The sequence below is a fragment of the Eucyclogobius newberryi genome, unplaced genomic scaffold (assembly GCF_026437365.1).
Source record: "Eucyclogobius newberryi isolate DKJ021-1_F unplaced genomic scaffold, fEucNew1.0.hap1 SCAF_274, whole genome shotgun sequence".
NCBI lineage: Eukaryota > Metazoa > Chordata > Actinopteri > Gobiiformes > Gobiidae > Eucyclogobius > Eucyclogobius newberryi.
The window spans coordinates 38,876-56,552 of record NW_027315917.1 but is presented as its reverse complement, the minus strand read 5'-3'; the positions used below and the strand labels follow the sequence as shown (position 1 = coordinate 56,552).

General features: G+C 40.0%; 1 protein-coding gene across 2 annotated transcripts in view; it reads left to right on the top strand.

Moving 5' to 3' along the window:
* fndc3ba (fibronectin type III domain containing 3Ba) overlaps window positions 1–17,677 on the top strand; it is a 74,062-nt gene that overhangs the window by 31,940 nt on the left and 24,445 nt on the right. For both annotated transcript variants that reach the window (XM_072459769.1, XM_072459770.1), the window contains exons 7-20: window positions 3,100–3,251; window positions 3,365–3,424; window positions 3,506–3,644; window positions 4,484–4,537; window positions 4,936–5,060; window positions 7,182–7,356; window positions 8,497–8,583; window positions 11,171–11,306; window positions 11,992–12,063; window positions 12,461–12,579; window positions 13,474–13,579; window positions 14,868–15,040; window positions 16,295–16,408; window positions 17,103–17,252. In XM_072459769.1, coding sequence (XP_072315870.1) covers window positions 3,100–3,251; window positions 3,365–3,424; window positions 3,506–3,644; window positions 4,484–4,537; window positions 4,936–5,060; window positions 7,182–7,356; window positions 8,497–8,583; window positions 11,171–11,306; window positions 11,992–12,063; window positions 12,461–12,579; window positions 13,474–13,579; window positions 14,868–15,040; window positions 16,295–16,408; window positions 17,103–17,252 — 1,662 coding nt within the window. The remainder of the gene's footprint in view (window positions 1–3,099; window positions 3,252–3,364; window positions 3,425–3,505; window positions 3,645–4,483; window positions 4,538–4,935; window positions 5,061–7,181; window positions 7,357–8,496; window positions 8,584–11,170; window positions 11,307–11,991; window positions 12,064–12,460; window positions 12,580–13,473; window positions 13,580–14,867; window positions 15,041–16,294; window positions 16,409–17,102; window positions 17,253–17,677) is intronic.

The window sequence follows — 17,677 nt, the reverse complement described above, 5'->3', positions numbered from 1 at the left end:
GGCACTCCGGCTCCGCTGGGTTCAGATGGATCTTGTTTGAGTGTTTCTCCTCGATCGCGGCAGACGCAGGTGAAAAACTCATATGAGAAAAGGCGTCAGTCAAATCTTCACAATATTAGCTGCTCCCGGCAATTCTGCTTTTCACCTGGGACTGGACGGAAATCTGAGCGTGAACAACAAGATTCTCTATATTTATTATTTATAAGTCAAGTCTGAGTATGTGTAGCTTATGGTGCTACATGCGTACTTTCTCTTGTCCATATTCATTGGTGTAATTTGATCCATTTAGAACGTTTTGACTGTCTTTACTACATCCATATTCAGCGCTGAGAAGTAACTAAATACATGTACTCAAAATACATGTTCTTCAAGTGCTTCTCTAAGTCTTAAACCAGATTGATCACCATAGCAACCTGCCGGCCCCAGCCACTCGCACCTGACCAAAACAGACTTCTCTGAATGAAAGCTGCCTGGGATCAAACCGGGTTTAATAATGAACATATAATCTACAAAATGTTCACCTCAGCTCCTCACTTTGTCCTTTGTTTTGCTGTTTAGAAATTGGATATTAACACCACACGTCCTACACCTTTTCAGAAAGAGAGTGTTGAGGGCTTTGGCGCATTAGGGAAACCACAACATGATATAAGAGACAAGCACTGAATCATCAAAGCAAGTGCCTATGTTTGTGAACTCTGCTCATTAGCAAAGGCAATAAAGCTTTTCTGATTCTGATTCTAAACCTTTTCCTGAAATGTAGCACAATGGTTCCACCCCACAAGTCTGCAGGTTCACAAGTCCAAACCCTAACCCCTAACTCTACCCCTAACCCCTAACTCTACCCCTAACCCCTAACTCTACCCCTAACCCCTAACTCTACCCCTAACCCCTAACTCTACCCCTAACCCCTAACTCTACCCCTAACCCCTAACTCTACCCCTAACCCAACCCTAACCTTCGGACTAGAGAACCTTCGGACTAGTGAACCTTCGGACTAGAGAACCTTCGGACTAGAGAACCTTCGGACTAGTGAACCTTCGGACTAGTGAACCTTCGGACTAGTGAACCTTCGGACTAGTGAACCTTCGGACTAGTGAACCTTTGGACTAGTGAACCTTCGGACTAGTGAACCTTCGGACTAGTGAACCTTTGGACTAGTGAATCTTCGGACTTGTGAACCTTCGGACTAGTGAACCTTCGGACTAGTGAACCTCCGGTCTAGTGAACCTTCGAACTAGTGAACTTTGGAACTAATGAACCATCGGACTAGTGAACCTTCAGACTAGTGAACCCATCGGACTTGTGAACCTTCGGACTAGTGAACCTTCGGACGAGTGAACCTCCGGTCTAGTGAACCTTCGAACTAATGAACCATCGGACTAGTGAACCTTCGGACTAGTAAACTCTCAGACTAGTGAACCCATCGGACTTGTGAACCTTCGGACTAGTGAACCTCCGGTCTAGTGAACCTTCGAACTAGTGAACTTTGGAACTAATGACCCATCGGACTAGTGAACCTTCGGACTAGTGAACTCTCAGACTAGTGAACCCATCGGACTTGTGAACCTTCGGACTAGTGAACCTCCGGTCTAGTGAACCTTCGAACTAATGAACCATCGGACTAGTGAACCTTCGGACTAGTGAACTCTCAGACTAGTGAACCCATCGGACTTGTGTACCTTCGGACTAGTGAACCTCCGGTCTAGTGAACCTTCGAACTAGTGAACTTTGGAACTAATGAACCATCGGACTAGTGAACCTTCGGACTAATGAACTCTCAGACTAGTGAACCGTCGGACTTGTGAACCTTCGGACTAGTGAACCTTCGGACTAGTGAACCTTTGAACCAGTGAACCTTCGGACTAGAGAACCTTTGAACCAGGGAACCTTCGGACTTGTGAACCCTTCGGACTAGTGAACCTTCGGACTAGAGAACCTTTGAACTTGTGAACCTTCGGACTGGTGAACCTTGGGACTTGTGAACCTTCGGACTAGCGAACCTTTGAACTTGTAAACCTTCGGACTAGTGAACCTTGGGACTTGTGAACCTTCGGACTAGTGAACCTTGGGACTTGTGAACCTTCGGACTAGTGAACCTTTGAACTTGTGAACCTTGGGACTTGTGAGCAGCGACCAGCACAACGGGTGCACGCTGGCACATTAAGAGGGTTTATCTCTCTCTTTACCTATCTTTACCTCTTATCATTAAGAAGTGATGGCACAAAGTTATTCCTACGACTGCAGCGTGACATTTTGAACTCAGTAGGTGGAGGTGAAACTCTGATAGTGTTTGGGAAGGCTACACGCTGAACCCATCCGGTGTCCACGATCCACCCGCTGGACCATAATGAGACGACTCACTTTAATCCAGGGTTCAGTCGTCCTGGTGTTTTGAGTCCGTCGTCCCTCTCAGACCGTCGGGACGCGGCTGCAGCTCGTGGTCGCCCTCCAGCCGAGCTCATTGACTATTCAAGGGATGATGACAGGACCGGGACGGCGGCAGACTGAGCTAAATCGCGCTAAATTGTGTTCCCCCTCCATGTGGCCAATGAAAATAACACGGCAAGAGAAACGTATTGAAATTCACTGCGAGGCGGTGTCAGTCCTGCGTCTTTTTCACCGCTTCTGAAATGGGTCGTTTGGGTAACTGCGGGGAAAAGATAGTGACAATATTGGTCATAACATAAACTCTGAATAAAACATGACTGGAAAGGTTACCATAGAGACACATGTTTACATAATCAGTAATAATGTCGCTGACTTGTATAGCGCCTATAGACACTCGGAGGCTCTTTACAATTGCGTGCGTTATTCATTCACTCCTTATTGCAAACAGACATTAATTATAAAATACAGTTTCTGAAGTAGAGATTTACATTTTTGTGTAACGGTTTTGCTATAACTGACTTATAAACCTCTATTCCTGATTGTCAAAATGTAAACTTATCATTTATTTTCTTGCCCAGTGCCAGATATTGAACATTGTGAATCCCGATCGATCAAATAAAGCACATTATGATGACCTTTGTGAGACGTTATTGCGATCTAGTTCTAGTTGCGTGCGCTATAATTGCCAAACATGTTCGATTTCTATTTCAGGTGTCGAATGTTCAGGCGCGGGCAGCTCGTTTGTCCTGGGCCCCCCCTGCAGGGCTGGTGAACAGGCTCAGCAACGGCGCACCTGTGTCCTGCTCTTACGAAGTCTCTCTGTCGGACAAGGGACGAGATGGAAAATACAGGCTCGTGTACAGGTACGATCACGCACCCGCCTGCGCTGTTTGGATTCTACTTGTGCGCCATTAACTGTTGTTGTTTGACTCCTTTTTTTCATTCAATGTTGAGAGTTTTCTATCTTGTTTTCCAGTGGGGAGGAGTTGGAGTATCATCTTAAAGACCTGCGGCCAGCGACGGACTACCACGTACGGTAAGGCCAACTTAATCACCGCTGATCGCATCGTTGGGAACAACTAAGCGCGAAATCCCTAACGAGACTTGTGTCAATCAGGGTTTCTGCAATGTACAACTCATTCCGAGGCTCGTGTTCGGAGGCTGGGTCTTTTACCACACACTGTAGTGTCCCGGACGTCCCGCTTTCCCCCAAACTGTCCCAGCGCACTAAGAGCACGCTCACCCTGCAGTGGAAGGTACAGCTTCTCCAATGTTTGCACACTCGCACTTTGTTTGACTTTGTTATCTGTGTTGCGGTCAACGTAAATTGCTAATTTAATCTATTGTTTGTCGGACGATTTGTGACACTTTTCTCAAATCAGAAAGAGTTTCGTTAGGGCTGATGCAGAAGTCATTTCCTGTGTAAAATTCAGAACAAAATATACAGTGACGTCGCTTGTTAATTAAAATTGTTAGTTAAACTCACATGCAATAATGTCACATTCATTTGCATATAACTGATGACTGTTTATTTTACCATTATTATTAGTATTACGCTAGCTGTTTTTATTTTATTTTATATTTATTTTTATTTATTTTCCCCCTCCATTCCTTATTAGGAAATGAGAGGTTTTGTCTATAGGAGTTTTTGTTTATAAGAGTTTTTGTTTATAAGAGTTTTTGTTTATAAGAGTTCTTCTATTAAGAGTGTTTTTTAATCCTCCTATGTTATCTGTCCTTTTCCTCTGTATCTACCTGTGTTGCAACAATGGAATTTCCCCATTTGTGGACAAAAAAAGGATTATCTTATCTTATCTTAATTCTGCAGAAATGTGCATCTTTCATTTTCAGTCCGGTGTTATGTCTTTTCTTGTAAACCTTCATGTTTGTTTCAACACAAACGGACCATGTGTTTCTCTGATTGGTTAAACCGTCTATCAATCAAGATGCAGTCTAGACAAGATGTGCTTTCCGTATCCTCTAAGGCCTAAACTCTTTTTAACGTTCATAACTCAGACTAAATGATGAAAACTCTGCAGGTGTTTGTCTGGCTTTTTGTCGTTTAATCTTTTTGTCCTTTTCCCATGTCCCCCAGGCCCCGGGCGATAACGGATCCAAAATTACAAACTACCTTCTGGAGTGGGATGAGGTGAGGTTTTCTTTTCTCTTCTCTCTTTTCAGTCCAGCAGTTTGGATGCTTATAAAAACAAACCAAATTGTCCGTCGTCTCTTGGTTATTTTCAGAGATCAAAACCGTAAAAATGCCGTTCACGATAATATTTGATTAAGTCTTTTATTCTCACGTCTCGCCCTTCAAGGCAAATGCTGTTGGGATTTTGGGCGTTAATTGAATTGAAATTTGAGCTGAATGGCAGGTACAAACTTGCTGCTGTGGCCAAATTCATATTATGAAATGAACAAATGCAGACTGCTGTACTATCTTGTCATATATGCGTTGGCAATTTCTATTCAAAATTGGGCCTCACCTATTTTGAGGCCTTCTTGAGCAAATTCTTGTGTTTTAAACTTTGATTATTTCTCCTCCAGGGAAAAAAGAACAGTGTTTTCAGAGAATATTGCTTCGGGAGCCAGAGACACTGTAAACTGACGCGGCTGTTCCCGGCCTGCGGCTACACATTCAGAGTGGCTGCGCACAACGACATCGGCACAAGGTACTGAGTTCTGCCGTGTTTGCTACTGTACACACAACATATACAACATTATGTGCAGTATCGGGCAAGGAAAGGATCATGTGACCTGTCTGTGGGTCTAAGCTATGAGGTAGTACGTTGTTAGCGTCTTAGAATCAAGTAGATCAGACTTTTTTGCTTGTAAATGAGTATGTTTCCCCCTCATTTAGTATCTCGTAAAAGAAGTAGTTTGTAACATGATCATTGCGCAGCGCAATCTCTGCAGTAAAGTTTGTTTGATTGGCTGAGCTTCACTTGACTGTCTGGACATTTTTTTATTCATAAGCCGGGCGCACACTTCTGACATTCGCACATGCAAATATTAGTGACGTGATAAAAGTTTTGTGAGCGACGTTGTCAAAAATACAGAAAATCGAATGCTAATTGATACTAAAACTAGTATTGATACTTAAAAAACAAAAGACAAAATGTATAATGACAATAATTGACCTTTCCTGAACAGTTTAACAGAATTATCTTGACCAAGAACTAGTAAGAACTACTTAAAATGAGAGTTTATTTATCATTGTTTTGGTGTGTGCTTGTAATAACTATGATAAATATATGGTATAGAACATTTAGTCACAGTTAATAAGTTTGACCATATTTACAAAGGAATAAAGTGAACTCCAAGTGCTACCGCTCAATATATAAACCACAGACATTTGTTCTGATAAAAGGTGGATGAGCAGTGGTTGGTATTGCACTGCTGATTTTATGAGATAAACAACACTTGCTGCTCGGGTTGTGTGCTCCATGCAGTTACCAATAATAACATCATAATAATGCTAGTCATTCAACTGCAAATCCTATTTCTTTACATGTCGGTGCAGTATTATGTTATTGCATACGGTGCTTTTTGCTGGTGATATGGCTGTGTACGAGCTGTATACAATGGCGTGGGCGTGCTTCGCCAGGTGATGGGACAAGCCGTAAACATGTATAGCATTTAATGAAACATAATGCACTGTAAAGGACTGAAACATGTTCTTCACTGGCCATTTTCTTTCATCTGTCATTTTCCGTCCATTTCCATCGCCATTCGCAGTCCTTTTTGTCATTATGTGGGGCCAGAGAACGTGGGAGGAGAGAGGGGGTGAGGGAGGGTGAGCGAGGGTGAGCGAGGGCGAGCGAGGGGGAGGGAGGGTGAGCGAGAGGGAGGGAGGGAGGGAGGGGGAGCAAGAGGGAGCAAGGGCGAGCGAGGGCGAGGGGGAGGGAGGGAGGGGGAGCAAGAGGGAGCGAGGGCGAGCGAGGGGGAGGGAGGGGGAGGGAGGGGGAGCAAGAGGGAGCAAGGGCGAGCGAGGGCGAGGGGGAGGGAGGGAGGGGGAGCAAGAGGGGGCGAGGGAGGGGGAGGGAGGGGGAGGGAGGGGGAGGCAGATTGCATGACCTCGCTGAACACGAAACTTGTTTTTCCAAATTCAGAATATCAAACTGAAACTACAGACTTTATTATTTATTTATTTTGTGCTGTATTTTCACCCACATATGTACAGGTATATGTAGCTCTACATAAACACGAGTCATTTCAATGCAGCGTATATACTCTAAGAATGAAAAGTGCTTTTGAATTTGTCTGTTTGTCACATTAGCTTTCATTTATCGTGGAGAAAGTTTGATTTCACAAGTTTAGGAGGATAGAAAAGATTTTACTGTTGTTTTTGCCATGTTGTCAATAATCCTGACTACCGTATTTTCCGGACTATAAGTCGCACCGGAGTATAAGTCACACCAGCCGAAAAATGCATAAAAGAGAAGAAAAAATTTAGTATGAAATGCAGTTGCAAGTGTGAAAATAACATCATATATCACATATAAGTCGCTCCGGAGTATAAGTATATAAGTATAAATATAAGTATAAGTCGCACCCCGGCCAAAACTATGAAAAAAGGTGCGACTTATAGTCCGGAAAATACGGTAATTGTGACAACATGAGGTTTCTTCTCACAAAAATCGTGACACTCCCGTCATGCGTTCATTTGAATCTCCACCTTTTGAAACTCACTACACGTCTCAGCCCTTTTGTGTCCCACTGACCTGTATCAACATATCAATACTATCCACAAATACTTAGAGGTATAATAACGGTAACAATGTGTGTTGCAGTGGCTTCAGCACAGAGGTGGTGTACTACACTATGGGCACGTTGCCAGCTCTGCCCCTGGCTCCCAGGCTGGTCCGGGCTGGCGTGTCCTGGGTCACCCTGGAGTGGGGTCGACCTGAAGGCAGTTCCAGCGAAGAACAGCTCAAATACACGCTCGAGATCCAGGAGGACAACACCGTAAGTACACGCGTTTGATCTTTGACTAAAATAGAAATCCATATTCGGTAAAAGTACTTGAAAGCAGAACATGTACGGTGCCTGTTCAAAGAATCAAAGGGGCACACGCTCTACCATTTGGTATTAAAAGATCTGTTTCCATCCGGTGTGTCATGATTCCTCGCACAGATCTGGTATTGATGATGTGAGAGAGTGACATCTGCACAAAGCCTTCTCCAGCTCGTCCCAAACACTCTCACTGGGGTTCAGATCTGTAGTGCATTAGTTTCTGCTTCTCCTTAGATGTTTTCTCTACTCGATGCCAATGATTTGACCTTTTTCAAACACATTGACATCCTTTCCATGACTACGGGATGTGTCTTTCCACATGGTTGTTTCGGAAACGAGAAGCCAATACATTAGGATGATCCGTCTCTGTTTCAAGACGTTTCCGACTTGTTTCAATGCATTTCTTCTTATTTCAAGCCAAATTATTCGTCAATAGGGTGAGAACAATATTGACCTGTCTCAAATTGATTTTCCTGGTTCAAGGTGAATTATCTTGGAACTAGTTGGAAATGCCATGAAACCAGTTAAAGCTTCTGCAAGTTTCCATTACTCAAAGTTAGATTAATAGTGTAAATATAGAACGTAATTCAAAAAATAGCTCTAATCCATGGCAGGATATTTGTTTTTTGCAGTGTTGATGCAAAAGTACATTGTGGGACAGTTGTGTGAACCCCAATTCTGTACTTCAAGTCTTTAAAAAAAAAAGTATTTTGCAGACTGACTGTAAAAATGTACTACAAACTACATACTTATTTACTTAAACTATTTACTAAGATTTGACTTCAGGAAACTCACTCACCTTTGTGGGATATTTCTCATGCATTTGTCACTGTCAATGAGATAAAAATGACAATAATGTACCGGTACATAACCACGTGGGGTATGAGGGGGTCACAAAGGTCACTAAAGAAATAAATCTGGATCTGAACAGAACAGTGATCTGAACAGAACATGATAAAGCAGAGACATGTTCCAGATGTTTCTCTTATACATGATTTTATACCTTCAAAATGCTTTGCACGCTCATAAACGTCCACTTCTGTTAACGTGAGTGCGTACTGAAAACTAACGTATATTTTATTTTCATTACAGGGAACAGACTTTCATCCAAAGTACACTGGAGATAACTTGACCTGTACTGTACAAGGCCTGAAGAGAAGTACGCAGTATAAATTCAGGGTGAGTTTTTGGATACATAAATTACTTCATTACTTAAGATTTCTTTATACTTTGACAGAAAACATGATTTCCACCTATAGTTTACAGTAATTAGATGTGTTGCTGGAAGTAATACAAGTAAACCTTATTTACATTATACTGTAAGTTAAATTTGGCATGTATCGTGGGTATACACAAACAAAATATAACCCACATTTGAATAACTACCATGTGTGTCAATTGTTCTAGAGTAATACGAATAATAAACCACGTTAGCTCGTAATGGAGTGTGAAGAAAGCAAACGTTTAAACTCTCAGCTCGTGGGTGTATGGTTACCGTACAATGATTTAACAAAGTTCAAACACAAAAAGCCTTCTTACTGTGAACGTGCTCGCCTCTCCACAGACCTGACTTGCCTTGACCTGTAACTTTGCCTGGTGATATTACCTGCTTTATTAGTTTAATGCCATATCGCAGAACAATGCAAGAAAAGCAATTACATTTTCATGGAGACAATTAGGAAGCACAACCTCCACTCAAAAAGTTACATAGTGCACCTTTAAATGGGAATGCTCATAAAAATGAGTACATGAGAAGAGAACTCATGTTTGAGAGGGTTTGTACTCTGGGTGAGAGTTAATGTACGATATAAGAGGAGCTAGAGCTCTCAGGAAACAGGAAACCTATAGGAAGACCAAAAAGGATTGTATTTATAGTGCCAAAGAGGACATTACGTTAGTATGAAACAAAAACAAAACAAGATTCACTGTGGAAATGAGCATGGAAATGAGCATGGAAATGAGCGTGGAAATGAGCGTGTTACTGTGTCCAAATAAACATTTCAAAGGATAGAAACAGAACCTGGGTCAATGTGTGGAGATAAGACATTCCCATCAGTCAGAATTACCTTGTGTGAATTGGCTGTAATTTTGCTTCCAGTTAGACATGGCTATTCAGAGCTGCCTGCAGAACAAGTCCACAATACAGTTATAGCAATGATAATGTACAATATGCAGAAAGAAAATGTGTTAAAATGCATACTGTTATTGTATCTGTCATTAAGCCAAATATGCAAAGAGGCTATTAATCACATTTTAGCTGCTTTGTCCAACATGTTCTACAGTATGGTGTTTCACTTAAAGGTGTTTTGATCAGAAACACCTTGAAAAACATTCTTATTGTGCGTGAGTTTGTCTCTTCACAAATCTGACCTTATGCCGTAGTTATTTTATTACTTGGTTTACGGATCCGCCACACTTAGATTGTTGATTTATACAATATAAATAAAATTGATCATTATTTATTTTATTTTTTTAAGTACCGCCGACAACACAAAATAGCATTAAATGAAATATAAAAAGCGATATTTAGTCAAAAAAACTGAAATAGAAACAAAAAATGATAATAAAATAATTCCTCTTGAATTTAACAACTGTAAGAATAAATATGTTTCTGTCATTATTGCTTTAGTGCGAGAGCATTTTTGGTTTTGCGGATTTAAGTCATGGTCTGTCTGAGAACAAACAATTATACGATGTTCAGAATGTCTAAAACCTGGGACCTGCTCTAATTGATTTTCCAATGGGCGTCTGGGGAGCGCCACAGGTTAAACACCCGAAACTAATGATCCAATTCATCAATTCACCATCAACAGACTCTCCACTTCTCACTGCTACTTTTACATTGCCTTATGTAGTCCTGGATTTTAGGGAAGCAATTTTTTCCCATCTCTCTCAATTTTGGAGCAGAACCCTGTTGACAAGACATTTTCCTTTTAATGCTCATATAAAAAATCCACAAATCGAAGCTACATGTTTTCTTCTTGGTAGTTATTAAAGGAACAACCGTCAAAATGTCTTATGCGCTGCAGACCGTTGGCTTTACAATTTAAAAGAATAGAGGCAGCATTTTCCCTTTTTGGGTCAAAAACACCTCTACAAATGTAAAACATGCTCTCTTCCCTTTTTGAGATTATGCGAGAAAGGCTTGAGCAAAAAATAAAAGCATGAAAATCGAAATTGAAAAACATGTGCTATCTAAAGTTGTCCGTCTAGTCAGAGCTAATGTCACCTAGCTCACAATACATGTTTTGTTTTTCCAATGTATTTAAACCAATAAAAACATTGGTTATTTAATAAATGCCAGTCAGATAAGTTTAATGCAACACAATTACATCTACATGGAGACAAACGGTGGCAAACCCGGCACCAGAAATGTACATGTACACCTTTTAATTTATGAGTAAAATATCAGCACGATTGTTGTATTTTATGGGTTTATGGGATAACACTGACACATTTGTAACACTTTATAACAACTATACTTAATTGCCGTAATAAAGCATGAACAAAGACTTAAAAATGGTTTATTAAGACTGATTGAGGCTCAGTAACTTCTTAATTAATGCCGTAACTATAACATCGAACACCTAACCTCTTTTATAAGTTATTACTAAGCCTCAATCATTCTTAATAAACTATTTGTTCATTTCGAATTAGGTCTTTGGTCATGCTTTAATAAAGATAATTAAGGTGTTATTACTATAAAGCAGTACTGACACGTTTACCTCATAATCTAATATTTAATATATGTTGTTTCCTTTTGCAGCTCATTGCGTCAAACACAGAGGGGAAGAGCAGTCCCAGTGAAGTCCTGGTGTGCACCACAAACCCAGACAAACCGGGCCCTCCTTCTACGCCATGTGTCACCGCGGCGACGCCTTACGGGTTCACCGTCACATGGGGTAAAAGACAACAACATCCAAAATGCTGCTGATGCTATATTATAGGCAGCAATAGCAGATCGTTTCATGTAACCATATTTCACTCTTTAAAGCCGAAAGCACCAACAGAGTATTTTCTGTTGAATGTGAACAGTTTAGTTTTCTTTTTACTCTGTGATAACATGTATGTTATCACAGAGTATAATTTTAATGTTCAGAATCAGCCAGTGCCGGCCTTTTTGTTGGAGATGGTTTCGTGCATTATGTATTTTTTTATCCAATCTAAAGGTCAAATGTGGTTCAAAATGGCACAAAAATAGTCTATATTTTTTATCCAGTTGCGTGTTTTTCCCAAGCCTGTCCATCGGGTTCAGAGTAAGGACGAATTGGATTTGATTGAATACATTCTGATGGATGGAAAGTGCTCAAAATGGCAATGGACAATGGAAAAAAATCACATCCGGACTCAACCTGGAAACGTACACATTTAAAAGAATCTGGACTAAATGGGACTATTATATGGAAGCCTATGTGCTTATCATTATTTTGTCAGAAACATCAACAACAACGGGGCCAATGTTTGTAGTGCTTTAAGAGGAAAAAAGATGCAAAGTTTGAGTGTGTTTTAAATTGTGTGTCATTCTTTTGTATCCTGTATTTTACTGTTTGTTAAGCCTAAACTAACCACGTGTTTTCCCATTACCAGATCCTCCACAGGACAATGGCGGTTCAGAAGCTCTCACGTACCTGCTTGAGATCTCAGAAGGCTGCTCTGAAGGTACAGCTAACACTATCTACGTGTGCATTTCCTTCAGAAAATTACATGGCAACTTCAATTAAATGATCAATTTCAAGGTCTAATTATCTCCATTATGTTTTCAAATTACAGGCCATTTCCTTGAATATGTATTACGCAATTAACTATCATTTATTCAGTTTTAAGTGTCCACATTAACCTAAATCGTACGTAATGCCGGATAAACCTTGTTATTAGCGCATGAATTATTCAAACACACTCACCGTCTTGATGCATAGCCCTGCAATAACGCTGAGATGCAACTTAACTCATACAACCTTTAATGTAGGCCATATAGAGTAAAGCCTGTGTATAAGAGATGGGCTGATGTGATGTATACAGTGGTTGTTGAATATGTTTTGTGTTGTTTTGTGCGCAGCGAGTGCGTGGGTGGTGGTGTACAGCGGACCTGCTACGGAGTGTGTGTGCGAGAAGCTAACCCCGGGAACGGTGTACCGCCTGCGGGTGTGCAGCATCACCACCGGGGGGCACAGCCAGGTAAAGCAGAGGAAGTGTGCGGGTACTCAAAAACGGGCTTGAGAGTAGCCAGTCAACTTTAAATGAGACAATGAAACAAGGAAAAGCTCAAATAACAGTTTACATAAGTATAATATGATGGTATTTTGGTACAATATTTGAAGGAATGTGGCTATGTATGCATATAATTGTGATCATTGAATATACTTTGAATGTTTTGGTCAAACTCTGTCAAAATAAATCCTTAACCGAGACTAAATCAAGACTGATTTAGACATTTAAACATCCTGAATAAAAGTCATCCTTTTTCAACATTTGAATTTGAGTAACAATACCGTATTTTCCGGACTATATGTCGCACCTTTTTTCATAGTTTTGTCCAGGGCGCAACTTATACTCATATTTATACTTATACTTATACTCCGGAGCGACTTATATGTGAATTTATTTGTTATTTTCACACTTGCAACCACATTTCATACTCCAGTGCAACTTATAAATTTTTTATTTTTTTTCTCTATTATGCATTTTTTGGCTGGTGCGACTTATAGTCCCGAAAATACGGTACATTTCTGTCATGGGGTTGTATCGGTATATTTGCTTTGTGGCGATATTCACGATTGCTGTATAAATAAATGATAAATGTGTGATACTTTTGCGACATATTGTGCAGCCCTAGAGTAAAAATAAGAAAACAAAAACATTCCTGTGGTTTTAAAAAGTGTAAAATAATAAATTGGCTAATCCTTTTCATGATCTAATCCTACTTATTTGCTCATTTACATATATCCCTGTCATCGAGAATTGAAAAATATGAGACTCTTCACATTTCTGTCCCATATACAACCCATGCGTGAATAACCTTTGACTAAAGAAGGTGACATTTTCTGTACTTATTCGTCCCCGTGTCCGCAGTGTGCTGTGAGCGTCTCTGTCCGTACGTTATGTGTCCCGCCCGGGCCCTGCGCGGCGCCGAGGATCGTTGGAAAAGCCAAACACAAGGAAGTCCAGCTAGAATGGGGTAAGACCATACAAAATATTTACAGTCTTTAGCCTAATTCATCCCTCTCCAATTTCACAGCAGGAGACCGTTCACTCGTCGTTGTGTTTACAGTGATTCAAGCATGTTTCACACCAAAGTAACTAAAGAATGATGGGAAAATGCCTGGCATCTTTATTGCAGGAGATGAAGAATATTCCCGTCCCGTGCAGTTTTTGTGATTTTACGTCGGATTCAGCAGCGTTGAGTAGCCATTTTTGCACAAATGGGGAAAAAAAAGGAAATAATCCAGTGATTGGCTGCTATTAAGGGCCTGGTTGAATTTAAGATTATGTATATTAAAAAAAAACATGAACTATTGATCTGCTGGTTCCATAAATTATAACTGTATAGCGGACAGAAAGCTAAAATACTGTCTTTAATGTCTCTCTTGCAGCTCTTATGCAACCTTTTCCTCCACTTTCCCTCTAAATTGTGACCTTGTTTACCCCATTAAAGGCCGACCCTTCTCTCACGTCCGACTCAACTTTACTAATGCGTTCCCATTATGAAGCATTAGTGTTGCTATCTGCGGCTAAAGGCTCCCTGGCTGAAACTTTTTTTTTAAATTATTCTAATATATTTTGACCCAACACACACGTCCAGGTTTCTGCCATTATTACCTGCTACAGCAAGTTTTAGCTAATGACATGTTCTACGACACACGGCAGCTGGTGAAGAACATTAACAGCATTACTATATGAAACAACGGGAATTCTGCTGATTACCCATTGTTAAAGGTAATGGCTGTAATATGCGCTTCCCCGGGTGAAATAATGGCATTTCAATGGGGGGTGGGGGGAGCTCCAACACAAACTCTTTTAATGGAGGTGGGAGACATAAAGAAAAATGTGTATTATCGCATTTGTTGTTTTTTGAGTGCATAGTCTATTAAAACTATTGAAAATGACCCCAAAAGAGACTCCTGAACAAGATATTTCTGAACGTTGTGATATTTTGTGTGATCCATGCATGTTTTGTGGGAAACTTGAACCTCAAATAAGACATTTAGGCACATTTAAGCACATAGTTGATGCATTAGTAAACTATTGTCTGAATATCGTTATCGAGTTTCTCATATTTGTCGATATCGCCCACCCCACATGGACTGTTAAACTTTTCTAGTGACGGCTTTGCCACCTGCTTGACTCCATAGAGGGAAAGCCTATTTTTTATGTTCTATTGTTTTGTTTAACGGGGAGGAAAAGCGGATATTCCACTATTAAAATGTGCACGATGTATATTTAACTATTTAAATGTTTTCTTTCAGACTCTCCAACAACAGAGGGCGTGTGCGAGCAGTGTGTCTTCAGTTTGGAGATGAGCGAAGGAGACAGTGGACCAGCAGAAGTGTACAATGGTGCCGAGCTGCAATGCACTGTGGGAAGTTTGCTACCAGGTGCAACGTACAACTTCCGGGTGCGGGCTGCTAACGAGGCTGGGGTGAGAATCATTCCAACACTCGGGCGCATCGAGGCCAGTGTCTTTATCATTTAATACCACACAAGTTGAGACATTCATTAGGCGACGCTGTTCCATTTAGTGTTCGTGAATGACAAGGAATGAAGAATTAGGACATTCGCCGTAGCAACTAGCAATTAAAGCTGCTGTGCCTGATGTTTACCGTCTTAAAAACTTGAAAATCAGAGCTAATTCAGCAGTTCACATGCATTGCTCACTTACACATCCTAATTATTCACCACGATGAGTTTATAAGATCACAACTTTCAGAATAAAATGCTCTATAATTACATTAGTAGCTTTTACAAAAACTATTTTACTTTATCACATGAAAACAATTGGGTACAGGCCCAGAAATATGCATTCAGAATACACATTTTGATAGCTGTATTCCGGTACAGTACTGTATTCCCAACATTCTCAACACTGTCCATAAGAGTAAGAGTTATGTGGCTGTAACAATACAAAAACGATAGCAGCAATTTGCTCTTTGCACAGACTTGTTCAGATCAAAAACAGTGATCTCGTCATCCCTTCCACTCTTATTATACTGTGTATCTGTTGTATCTCTGAGTTTTCACCGAATCACACTAAAATAGGATCAGAAGTGACTTAACAGTGCATTTATTACAACATTTATTACATTATTATTATTATTTTGACGGTTATTCGATTTTTCTTTACCATTAAACTCTTTTAGCTCAAAAATGCAAGCATTTCTGGAGCTTTTATGATACGCCAATAGAATATAAAATCTAAAAATATATTTAATTGCATTTAAAAGCTGCCATTAGAGAAGTGGGGACAGAGCCCTGGTTCCCGGGGCAGTGTGTCCCAGACAGATTTAAGAGGCTGCATTAGTTGCAGCAGTGTCCCTCGCCTGAAAGAAACATTTGATTCTCATTATTTGTTTGTTATTATTAAAACTGTAGCCCTAAATGTCTTGGTTAAAGTACAAACAAGCAGGAACTGTAAAAACAAGTGCAGAATATCACACATCAACATTTCTGAACATTTCTGAACTTTTTTTTTCATCTATTATTTCTACAGCTTTTTGCATATTTCCTTATTGTTGCTAATAGTATTCTCACAATACTAACATTTCAAATATATTTTATCGATACACAAAAATACTATCCTTACACTTGTTTAGCCAATTGGCCTCTCACAAGCACAAAAAAATGCATGCATTAAACACCATCTTTATTTTAATATTGAAACATAATTTTGTTCTAGTTTGGAGCATACTCAGAGCCAACGGCGGTGACGACTGCAGCGGGTCCTCCAGGCCAGTGTGGGGCGCCAGTCATCACTTTGAGCAGTAACACCTGTGTAACGCTTAACTGGGAGGTGAGCTACATGCCTTGGACAGTAGTTTCATAAACGTAAAATGTACTTTTACTGAGAGATGGAAAAAGGTCATTTTTTAGAGTAAAGTTGCCGTTGAGCAAAGTAGAAGTATTATTCGCAGTTGTTTTTGGCAGTAGATATTACCAGTTCAGAATAAATTTTAATCGGTGTCCAAAATTTAATGCAAGTCATTTTCTTATTTAATTTTTTTCTGAGGAAACTATAGGCGTATAATGAAGCAATAGTTGGATGTGAATGATAATGCCCCCTATGATTGGTTCTTTGTTTCCACTCAGAGTTCCCAGAAATCACATCAAAATCCTCATTTGTTTTAGACAATTACCCTTCATTTGACTTGGTTTAGCTTGAGGGAAAGTGAAATTGAAGACTTACTTAACTTGATAAATCAAAAATACTGTACAAATGTAACTATGGTTCTATGAATCCTGGGAATCATTCAATGCTTTCAACAGGGGATTAAATTAATACAATAATTAAAAAAAAAAACTCCCTGCAATTCAATTTCTTTGTTCTCTGCAAATTAGCTCCGGCTATATCACTATAATTTATGCATCATTAGATGCTGTGCTGCAGTTAGTTAATGTTTTTGTATCAAATGTTTCAAATGAGTTCATTTTCTCTATGTCATGAACCGTCACAGTTTGTAAGCCTGTGTGGTTTGTGTGTGATTCAGAGTCCGGAGGGATCAGGGAGCGATATTTCGGAGTATCGTCTGGAGTGGGCGCGAGAAGACGAGCCCATGGAGCTCATCTACTGTGGATCTGCCACACAGTGTGAGCTGTCAGACCTCACGCCAGCCACAGAGTACTGCTGCAGGCTACAGGTAACTGCAACTGGGCTTTAAACTAAATAACAACACAACCAGGCACTAAACAATGTAACGAACACGCAGGCTTCAAGGGCCGATCACCGAAAATGTAAAGATTTGTTACATATTCACATCAAAACATTGGCACCAACGAAAAGGTCTTGTATATGTCTTTTATGCTTTTATCTAGTTTTGTTTGGCCTAGGAACATTTGACCTTAAATAGTGAAAAAAAAAAATTCATTTCTTATATTTTCCCTAAAAATGTCAAAGAAGTTTTCAGTATATACATTGACTGGTGGGAATTTTGCTCCTAGAAATAACTCTTTTGGTGTTCTTTTTTATTAATGTTGCAGTAAGACATTTTGACAAACAATAATAAGGCAACAGGTTATTTTATTTACCTTATTTGAGCTTACACTGTGTTTCTTTATTTCTCTG